We start from the raw sequence: 11,606 nt of genomic DNA on the forward strand, positions 1-11,606 counted from the left end.
AGATGTTTTGCACAAACCTTAAAATAAAGACCTTGCTAATTCTTCTGGGTGTGTTTCATGACTGAACTATCTCGCTAGTTCAGTTACAGAGAACTGTCCAAAATTTTAGGAACTTCTAGAAGGAAAGACAGAGCAATGTTTTCACACTTGCTTAACCTCTTTTTCAAGGAATGAAGTATGTTTATTGTTGGAGATCGAAACAGAGAATGTGACTCATCTCTACAAGGACACAACTCTTTGAGTTTACTGGAAATATAGGTGTTCTGCTGAATATAAATCAGAATTTTACCACTGATGAGGCTTGAGGCCAAGTTCAGAAATTGGCATAATTTGGACCTGCTGACAATGTCACTGCCTGAATCCTGTTTTTACTCTTGGTTCCTTTTACTAAAATTTAGGCAGACCTGATTATCCCAGTTTTCAACTTACATCAACATTCTCTTGAAGCAGAGATAATGATGAGAATGTAAAACAGCATTGTCTATGTGTCCCAAACATTTGTATACACAAATTTAATCAGATGAAGATGGCAACTGGTTGGACAATGGACCCAGAAGAGAAAGTAAGCTAATTTAGGAAAACCTCCCTGAAGTCATTTAATCCAATTTTTAACATGGGTTATACTCTCTGGATAATTGTATCCCATGGCAAGAACCTGTGTTTTGCACAAGCAGAAAAACAGTGGTTTTATTATGATTCACCCTTGAACCATGAGATGGACGGCAAATAAAGTTGATAAAATAAATCAGTTGCTGACATACAAATTTATTGTTGAAAAATCCAGATAATTGTACCATTTTGTTCCCTTTTTGATCCAGACATACAAACTACAGACTACAGACTGCAAAATGCACTACAACTACTTTTTCAGATATGTCTTGGAGTATGTAGAATCCCTTTCAGTATGAATTCTTTTGGATTTGCTCACGTGAAGAAATTACTTTTCCATCTTCAAGCTCCTCAACAACCATGCGGACTTGGCGAGTTGTTTTTGGTACTGCAAGATAAACAGGCATTAAGGTCACATTTTCTTCAGGTAAATACTAAGGGACATTCATTGACATCAGCCTATAAGGACATGAAATTACTGAAACTGTCAAGAAGCTTCTGTTTGCACCTTCAATTAATTAGGAGATTGTTCTTAAAGTTTTTCCTTGCTTTCTATGCTTCACATATGTAGAGAATCAGAAAGAGTTGCTGCTTCCAAATCCCACAATTTTCCTGAACTAACAATAGTTCTGTTACAGTATATAATTTGAAGGGGGGGGGGGATAGACTGCTTTGATTCAATTCCCTAACTGAGTGCTTTTCTGTTAGGACTTTGAATCCCAGAATTAACAGTACTATCATTATGATACTAAGAAAGTTTGGGAATTGCAGTAGCATTGTGTCAGAAAGACACTAATTTGGGGAAGATTGTAATATTACAGGGGAGTTCTTAGTAATAGGAACAGGCTAAAACTACTACAGTACCACACATGTTCATTCAAAAATATGTTTATTCCTTAAAAAGAATGTGTGAGATTGAATCTTAAGTTTGAACAGCCTGCAATGCATTCACGATCATGGAATATTATAATTAGCAGTATGTCACTCAAATTAGCATACTTAGTTTTCTTGAAATATCTTCTGACTTATTTAGCTAGCAAGTATTTATATACAATCAGTTCTGAATTACAGAAAAGATAGAAGGTATGTATAAAAGAATCAATTTACCTTCTTACTTGCTATTTTAGAAGGGCAATATTTTGATTTTAAAAATAAATATCAAGAGTTGGGTTTATCACTGATTCCCCAATTATTTTTTTGACATTACATTTCTCTATTCAATGGCTTCATTCCTTGATAGGTATGCACAGAAAGTTTTCACAATCTGAAATTCTCCAGATGTATTAAACTACAATTCCCATGAACTCCAATTTAATATGACCTATTGATCAAGGGAATTACAATCTAGTCCAATCTAGACAGCAATAAATGAATGAAAATTAGGATACAATTAAATGAATGTTTATTTGAATTCCATTCTTACCTTCTTTGCCAGGTCTGGCATTGAATTGCGAGGAGATGCTGTAAGAAATACAGAATTGCGTGTATTAGAATTAGAAACCCTGAATAGTTTAAATAGAATAGTCTACTAAAAACATTATTAGATGCTATTATAATAAAATATTTATGTAAAGCAATTTTTTGCAATATGTAAAAATAATGATTAGGCGACCAATAGATAGATTTTCTTAAGAAATGAGTTCAAGATTTCTGGAAAAATTGTTTACTTAGAAATAGTATAAATATTAAAGATGGAAACATGGAATAAATAAGTTTCCATCTAAAAAGCGTTCATTCCATATATGTCATTTTGGATCACTTCTCTTGGTTTCTCCTCCCAATCCAGCCACCTCTGTCAAACCCCACCCCACTCCACCTCCACCCATTCTCTTTTACGTACTGGGCTTCCTCTCCTTCCAGCAGACGGCGGTAGGTGGCAATCTCCTGTTCCAGCCGTGTCTTGACATCAAGGAGAACTTTGTGCTCATGGTTCTGGCGCTCCATATCACATCTCAGGCTGGCCAATTCCTGCTCCACATTGGTGATCATAGTCTGGATGTGGCAAAGCTGAGTACCGTAACGATTTTCTGTGTCCACCAGTGTGCCTTCCAGGGCTGATTTCTGGGGAAAGGGAAGAGCAGGAGGAATGTGAGTTGGGTTCAAGAGATATTTAATGCTATCCCAAATAACATGAACTATTTCAGATACGAAGAAAATTCAAGTGTCTCATACATTTAAAAAAGAAAAAACAAGTCTGGTTTAAGTTCTACATTCTCTGGCAGATGACTAGAAAATAAAGAATTCTGGTTCAGATCGGACCAGGTAACTTCAGCAGAGGAAAGACATTCCTTCCACTGATCTTGAAGGCAGAAGAAAAACCTGTGCTTCTACTCTTAATAGGTCTAAGCTTAATTAGGATGATTAAACTTTTGTGGATTAGATTCTGCATATCTCTTTTGTTTCAATAACAGGTGTTTTGTCTTGTTTTGTTTAATTTCATTTGTCATTGCATAGAACATGTTAGCCAGAGAAGATAGTCTGGATGTTTTAAGCTATCCACTCCCATCATTGAAATAACCAAAATTACATCACACATTGCACAGGGAGAAAATGTCACTAAACTTTAAGTGTTCCCATACCATGCTGAGTTGAGCCTGAAGATCTATCTCTAAACTTTGAATAGTACGTCTCAGATCCACGATCTCCGACTTGCTTGTCTGCAGCTGTACTGTATTTGTGGCAACTTCCCGATTTAGTTCTTCAGTCTACAAGGCAAAAGAGAGAGAGAAGACTTATTGTGAGAGCACTAAGAAGCACCTTTTGGGGAATATATGGCTTGTGTTCTATAAAGACCCTCTGATTTTATTTTTAAAGCACACCTTGCTGAAGAACCACTGCTCAGCATCTCTACGATTCTTCTCCGCCAAAGTCTCATACTGTTCACGCATCTGTCCCAGGATCTTTGTCAGGTCCACACCAGGAGCAGCATCCATTTCCACAGTGATTTCTCCACCAACTTGCTTTCCGAAAGCTTTCATTTCCTGTGGAAGGAAAATAGTTATCATTCATATATATTTCTACACAAAAAAATCATAGGAAGCTGTATTATTCAGCCTTCCTGTCTAATAGGTATTGCCTTCTCCTGAAGTAGATATTTTAAGCACTTTTTTAAAGTGTCAGTTTAATTTCTTTACTCCAAGAATTTTTATTTGGTTCAGCAAAATCAAATTCAAAAAAGAAAACCCACCAATATATTTCTACACAAAAAAATCATAGGAAGCTGTATTATTCAGCCTTCCTGTCTAATATGTATTGCCTTCTCCTGCAGTAGATACTTTAAGCACTTTTTTTAAAGTGTCAGTTTAATTTCTTTACTTGAAGAATTTTTATTTGGTTCAGCAAAACCAAATTCAAAAAAGAAAACCCACCAATATATTTCTACACAAAAAAATCATAGGAAGCTGTATTATTCGGCCTTCCTGTCTAATATGTATTGCCTTCTCCTGAAGTAGATATTTTAAGGACTTTTTTAAATGTGTCAGTTTAATTTCTTTACTCTAAGAATTTTTATTTGGTTCAGCAAAACCAAATTCAAAAAAGAAAACCCACCAAAAATCAAAGAGCAAAGCAGTGTACAGTATTTTTTTAAAAAATATGGTTCATTGAGAAACTCTTGCTGTTTAAGCATAGAACATGAGTCCTCCAATTTGAGCCTTCATATTCAGTTGACTTTGTGCCTAAATTCCCCCTTGTGGGATTAGAGTCCTCAGTCTTTCAGTTTCTAATTTAATGCTTTAACTGCAGCACCAAACTGGTTTCTTTGGTATTTACTGAATGATTTTCCTCACCATTAATAAGTCTCTCCAACATAATTAATTTTTTGGTGGGGGGGATGGGATCTAATAAAGTAAGAAAGGATCAGATCTCTGTCACTGGCTACCTGAAGGATGAAAAATCATATCTCCCTCTACTCTCTAGTTCTTCTCCCGGTCCAAGCTATCAAGATTGAGAAGTATAGCAAGAGAAGGGGGGGACACCATTCACCAGCTGCCTGATTGCTTCTGGAGCTTATATATGACATATAAGAAAGACTGTTTCAATATATCAGACTCTCCAGATATCAAAAATGAAGATGGTGATGATCTATTTCATTATTATGCTGTTTGACTCCCTGGAATATAGTTACAGTCCTGAGTGGTCTATAGGAGTTACATTGGAAACAGTATTCAAAAACCATAGCTGACTCAAGTGAACAATTCCAGCCCATGATTATATTAGCAACCACATTGTTAAGGGAGCATCAGAGATCATGTCACCACAGGACATTTTGTGTCAGAAGTAGTGTTCCCTCTAATTTTTTGGGGGGGTGGGCGGAAAAGTATAGTGTCTGAGCGGCAGTCCCTTCGGGACTGGGCGGCACAGAAATATTAAATAAATAAATAAATAAATAAATAAATAAATAAATAAATAAATAAGTAAGTAAGTAAGTAAGTAAGTAAGTAAGTAAATAAATAAATAAATAAATAAACAAACAAACAAACAAATAAACAAATAAAAAACCCACCCTGTTTTGCCTCAGAGAATTTCAAAATAAAATACTGTACTGTGTGTCTATAACAGTGAGCTCATAATAGGGCAACTCTATCAATATCAAAATGCCACTTAAATAGTTGAGCTAGTTTCAAACTAGATTTTGATTTTCTTTCTCTCTTCCTTACTCCCATTCTTTTTCTTTTTCTTTTCCTTCCTCTCTTTTTTCTATCTGTTTCTCTCTCTTCCTCTCTCTCTCTCCTTCCCTCTCAACTCTTTCCCTCTCGGCTTCTGGGCAGGTTTGAAAAACTCTGAGTTGATGATGATTTTTAAGTGAGCGATTGCTCACTGCTCAGCTTAGAGGGAACTATGGTCAGAAGAGGGGAAAATACTCCTTTAACACTGGAACAGCAAAGGGTGATTTTTAGATTCACAGCTGTGTGGTGGGAATGAGACCAAAGTCCCAAGGAGATGTCATTTTAAAATAATCTACCACCCACCTTTGTGCTATGCTGCAGTTACAAGGATATAAGAATAAGCTCACTGACACATACAATCTTTGGCAGAAATCTTTCTTCCTCACCTGCTTTTTTTAGAGATTCCAGGAATTGAATTTAGGGCTTTTACATATGAACATGAGTTTTAGCATAGACTCATGTTTATTTCTTATGACCATAGCCTCTTCCTGCATTACAACTTAAAGCCTGTGACTTAAGTCAGAGGTCTTCAAACTTGGCAACTTTAAGACTTGTGGACTTCAATTCCCAGAATTCGTCAGCTGGCAGTTGAAGTCCACAAGTCTTAAAGTTGCCAAGTTTGGGGACCCCTGACTTAAGGATTTGCATATCATCAGAAGCTGTATTAAACATGGAGTAATATGATTTGGAATTCTGATGTCAAATCCTGAATCTGGTAATAGGAAATATCCTTTTGCAGTTGGTTAAATGACCTGAACCAATATGTGTGTGTGTGGGGGGGGGGGGGGAATACAAACAAAATCCCTACACTTTCATTACTGATGGATAAACTTATTGCTGTCTTGATGTTTTACCTCTTCATGGTTCTTCTTGAGATAAGCCAATTCCTCCTTCAAATTCTCAATCTGCATTTCCAGGTCTGACCTAGACAAGGTCAGTTCATCCAAGACTCTGCGCAGCCCATTAATGTCACTTTCAACATTCATCCGCAGAGCTTGCTCTGTTTCAAACCTGCAAATAGAAGAATTCCGCAAATTGTTAAACCACATATCCATTTTGAAGTCCTGACGTTACTTGCAGCTAATAAACAAATTGCTTTCAGACATGATTAAATGAACAATTAAAATGCAATATGTTGTGGAAACTGTTATATGAAACTTTATACACATATAAACATGTGTGATCAGCCTTTGTGTAATAATAGTCTCATCATTTTCTTTCTTCATTTAAATCATAGACTTCAAATCTTTAGCTATGCAAAATTAGTTCATGGCAGATGTCATGTCCTGTTTAACTTATAGATGAAGAAGTTCAAATGTACATAGGATGGTCACAAGTTCCTGAATTTTATTTTAGAGTTTCAGAATCTCAGCAGGGTACTAAACAGCTCCAATAATATTTGTATTTTTATTTAATTAACAAGTAATCTTTGGGTTTTTTTAATATTTGCTCTTAATCAATTATTTTCACCACTATACTTTCATTTCTATGTGAAGAATAGCTATAGTGAAGAAATTGTCTATACAGTTCCATCTTCTGCAACAATTGCACCTTTTTCAGATCAGATGCCCTTCAGCGCATGGATTATTATAATGTGCATGGTGTTGCTCTTGAAAATCACATATAAGGACCAAGCAGGCCAGGAAATAGTATTTGGGTATGTACATGTAACGATTCTGGTTTAGGATCTACATATGAACAGTGAACAATGAATTCAAGTTACTAGTTATTATCTGTCAAGTGCTTCATGGTCTAGCTATCTATCACCAACAGAATTTACCAATGATATGATCCAAATCCTATTGGGAAAATATGCCAATTGGTGAAATTTAGGAAGCACTACTACTCCCATATTATTGTGGAGGATAGACTTAAACCTGATTTTTATCTGTATTCCAATCCAGTATTCTGAATTGGATGGCTTTACAAATCCAGAAAAGGAAAGAACGGAAGGGAATCAGAGGGGTTCTATTTAATCCATAATCATCTTCAAAGCATGAAGGTTGATTAAAATGTATGACTTTGAATATATTGTCTCACAAACTACACATATCTACATATTTGTTTGTTTGTTTGTTTGTTTGTTTGTTTGTTTGTTTGGTTGGTTGGTTGGTTGGTTGGTTGGTTGGTTGGTTGGTTGGTTGGTTGATTTGTATGCCGCCCCTCTTCGAAGACTATTTTGAGCAGAGCGGTACAATTCCAAGGGATAGTTTGTTCAGCTCAGAAATATATAATGGAATTGATAGATTCTGAGCATTAGTATATAGAAACATAGAAGATTGACGGAAGAAAAAGACCTCATGGTCCATCTAGTCTGCCCTTATACTATATCCTGAATTTTATCTTAAGATGGATATATGTTTATCCCAGGCATGTTTAAATTCAGTTACTGTGGATTTACCAACCACGTCTGCTGGAAGTTTGTTCCAAGGATCTACTTCTCTTTCAGTAAAATAATATGATTCCATTAGATTTCTAAATACCCAATATCAACAACAAAATGTATTGCTCAAAGTGTTATGAGATTCCAACAATTTTATCCTGAGATTTGCATAACCTAATATAGCGACGTAAAAATCTCATAAATTCTCATGAAATCTCACAAGACTTTTGTGTTCGAGATCTAGTTAAAGAGCATTGCATCTCATAAGATTGCAGCCATACTTTTTTAATTAAACATTTTAAATATTAATTAATTTGGGAGATTCCTGGATCATCCAGAATTTCTAAGTCCGGGATGACTTGGGACCTGTGAGAACTATGTTCCTAACCTTGGGTTATGAAATGAAGCTGAGGTCTGGTTATTCTCAATGGAGACCAGAAAAATTTTAATGTATCACTGCCTGGTTTGATCTATTTTTCTTCATCCTTTAACCTAACTTTTATCTCTTAAATCTGAAAGTCAAAATTTATTTACTTAATGGGTACAAAATTCCATCTATAATGGATTGTTATATGCTGTTGTTATTACTGTTGTTAGCCGCCCCGAGTCTACGGAGAGGGGCGGCATACAAATCCAATTAAAATAATAATAATAATAATAATAATAATAATAATAATAATAATAATAATAATCTGTTCAGCAAGGTATATAAAAATGCCTGATATTATTGTTTTCCATTTGTGCAAGAATTTTTAAAAACTCAAAATCTTACTTGGTTCTAAAGTCATCAGCAGCCAAGCGTGCATTGTCAATCTGAAGGAGAGCCCCAGCATTGTCAATGGAAGCTGCTAAAATCTAGGGTGGGGAAAAACAAGGTAAGTTAAAAAGCAATCTTAAGATGTTTTCTTATTACCATCCTATTCACCAACTCAGGAACAGAGAAGCTGTGAACTTCAAGGTGCTGATCTACAAATCCCAGTAACATAGCTACAATGGCTATATCATAGTGAGTCATGTTGAGAATTATAGTTCAATGACGTATGAAAGACTATGGATTCTCTATCATTGCTGTTACCATTTACGACACCAACCTAACTGTATATAGGACAAAAGCAATCATGAAATAAAAGCAGCAAACAGAAAAAAGCAGAAATATGAGCAGATACTCATCAGGATAAGTATCTATTCACTAGGCATGTTTAATACATTTGTCATATTGATCTTTATTTGTTTAGCAAATGTAGTGTTCAAAGAGTTCTGCTAATCCCTCAATTGAGCCTGATACAAAATCATTGTTATTATTACTCAGTACTTGAGTCTGAATCCATTAGACAAGACTATACAAAAGGTGAGCTGTATCAGAGCCCTGCCCTGCCCTGAAGAGCTCTCAGGGATTTAAGTTTGGCATGTGAGTAACATCCGGTATGCATTATCAGGCTCCTATTCAGAATGGTACAGACTTCATTTGCAACTTTTTAATGATTTCTGGAGACTTCCACCAGTAGACAACTGGAGTTAAATAATTCATATCCTAGAGCAATCTGCTCTTCAACACTGTTTACTTGGAACTCTGTTGCCATTTTTCTAGGAACGATCTAATTAACAAACCATTTCTTCTCCCTTATCAATCACTTTTATTCTACATTTCATGAGAGACAAGACATTTATCCATATCTTCTACCTTTACAGAGGACCACTGCCTATTTGATCAATAGCTAAGTACTGTACATCCTTCCTTTCTGAGAACTGCTTGATTTAAACTTGGCCAGTTTAGAAGAAGGAAAATGATCTTAAATTTTCCCATTGATAGTGATCACCTGGACAAGCAACCCTGAAGGCACATAGGTCACTTGCTCATATCATGGTTCACAATTGCAAGATGGATCATATTTCTATGGCATGAGCTACATTTTGTATTACATACATATTTTATGTCTATTAGATCTTCCTTTGTCCTTTTTAGATAATGATGTACAAGTATTCATACACAATCCACCATAGAAACATCTCATATTATTAAGAATGTATAAGGATTTCCACCAAAATTTAATTCAAACACATCCGTTCATCCAGGTTCTAGGAACACTTCACTAACATATTCAGCTATGAATTTTAGCAATAGTAAATAGTAATACTTGCAATAGTAGGCCTAGTAATACTTGCAATAGTAGGCCTAGTCACTCCATCCCTCACCCCATGATTAGAAGAACTGAAGTTAATTTTGCAAAACAGTATAAATGGAAATAAAATTTACAATGTTGGTTTATAATATTTGTAAATTTTATTTAGATAATGCATATGACTTGCAGAGGTCAATTGATACAGAATGTGGATGAACCTGGCACAAAATATATTTGCAAAAGTGTGTACCGATTAGAGATTCGTGCACCTAAGAAGTTTTTGTCATTATTGTTTTAAGCACACATTAACACCACAATAATGCAAAAACAGTCTACAGTTCTCTGTGAAGTATAAACACATATTGACAATTTTAGCTTTCTACAAGGATTGCAAGAGGCAGGGAAACAATGTGACAAAGTCACATAGGTGTGAGTTACACAACAAGTACACAGAGAACTGTAATAACATAAGCTTTTTCATTTGTGTTGCAGTGACAGAGAATTAAGATAGCAATCAACAAAAAGTTGTATTTGCTTTTTCTAGATTGTTAATCAGTATGGTTTTGAATCTTCAAATCCCAAATTCTTTTTCCTGGTCTTAAGAATTCATTCCTACCTCCACCCAGACTGGGAAATTTTTTCTCCTCTAATAGGCATTGAGTCATACCTTATTCTTCAGATCTTCAATTGTTCTGAAATAGTGGCTGTAATCACGGTCTGGAGCAGGTGCCTGCTTCTGATACCACTCATTGATCTTAATTTCCAAACTGGTATTGGCTTCTTCTAATGCCCGCACCTTATCCAGGTAGTTAGCTAAGCGATCATTGAGATTCTGCATAGTTTGCTTCTCACCTCCGCTCAAAAGGCCATCACCACCGGCCACAGAGCCACCAAAGGCAGTGCTAAAACCACCACCAAACCCTCCACCAAGATTTCCACCATACCCAGAGCCCAAACCACCACCATAGCTGCTACAGTAGTTGCTGCCCCCATAGCCGCCACCAAGGGCATTGCCAACCCCAGAGGAATAGCGAGAGGAAGAGACAGATATGCCACCAGCTCCTCCATAGACGCTTGAAGTTCTGCATCCTCCGCTCAAAGGGACAGAGGAGAGATGGGAGGAGCCCCCACCAAAATTGCATGAAGCCCCTTTCTTAGAGGAAGAGGAGAAAGTGTATTGCTTCATGGAAGTGGTCATTTTTCCAAAAAATGGAGCCACAGAATACAGACTTCCCTGCTAAATGCTAAAAGCTTGAGAGGTACAGTGGCTCTTTCTCTCAATTCCTGCCTTATATCTAGGATGGAGGTGTTGCTAAACACACAAATATTTGGCATTCCCTCAAGATTTCATCACCTCCCCCTCCCCGCCGGAATCAAAGTCAGTTTCCAGGACTATCCTTTTTCCCTCTATGCATTTATTCATGCTGATGTCATGTTCTGGCATAAAGATTATGCCTTGGGAGAGGGTGGGGTTTTCTTTTGATTTTACTGCTCCGTTTTTCCTCCTACATGCATCATCATCTATTATTCATAGAAAGAGGTTCTTCACCCGGGAGAACCTTTTAAAAAATGGGAAAGATGTAAAAAAAAGAGTCTTGAATATTCTTCCCTTATACTTGAAACATAGAAACATAGAAGACTGACGGCAGAAAAAGACCTCATGGTCCATCTAGTCTGCCCTTATACTATTTCCTGTGTTTTATCTTAGGATGGATATATGTTTATCCCAGGCATGTTTAAATTCAGTTACTGCGGATTTACCAACCACGTCTGCTGGAAGTTTGTTCCAAGGATCTACTACTCTTTCAGTGAAATAATATTTTCTCA

At 36.2% G+C, this 11,606-nt stretch overlaps 1 protein-coding gene across 1 annotated transcript; it reads right to left on the reverse strand.

The window, feature by feature from the left end:
• Nucleotides 1-747: 747 nt before the first annotated feature.
• LOC139154362 (keratin, type I cytoskeletal 14-like) lies at nt 748-11,045 on the reverse strand. The gene is made up of 8 exons (XM_070728868.1): nt 10,447-11,045; nt 8,432-8,514; nt 6,131-6,287; nt 3,429-3,590; nt 3,189-3,314; nt 2,450-2,670; nt 2,033-2,070; nt 748-997 (listed from the first exon to the last, which is right to left on the reverse strand). Exons 1-8 carry the CDS (start codon nt 10,975-10,977, stop codon nt 900-902), a joined length of 1,416 nt encoding a protein of 471 aa, XP_070584969.1. The 5' UTR covers nt 10,978-11,045; the 3' UTR covers nt 748-899.
• Nucleotides 11,046-11,606: the final 561 nt, after the last annotated feature.

The sequence above is a fragment of the Erythrolamprus reginae genome, chromosome Z (genome assembly GCF_031021105.1).
Source record: "Erythrolamprus reginae isolate rEryReg1 chromosome Z, rEryReg1.hap1, whole genome shotgun sequence".
NCBI lineage: Eukaryota > Metazoa > Chordata > Lepidosauria > Squamata > Dipsadidae > Erythrolamprus > Erythrolamprus reginae.

Coding starts and splice junctions, on each gene's coding strand:
- LOC139154362 (XM_070728868.1), bottom strand. CDS start 10,977: ATGACCACTTCCATGAAGCAATACACTTTCTCCTCTTCCTCTAAGAAA. Junction 3,315..3,428: donor AGCAGTGGTTCTTCAGCAAG/GTGTGCTTTAAA, acceptor TTTGCCTTGTAG/ACTGAAGAACTAAATCGGGA. Junction 2,071..2,449: donor CTGGAAGGAGAGGAAGCCCA/GTACGTAAAAGA, acceptor TATTTCTTACAG/CATCTCCTCGCAATTCAATG.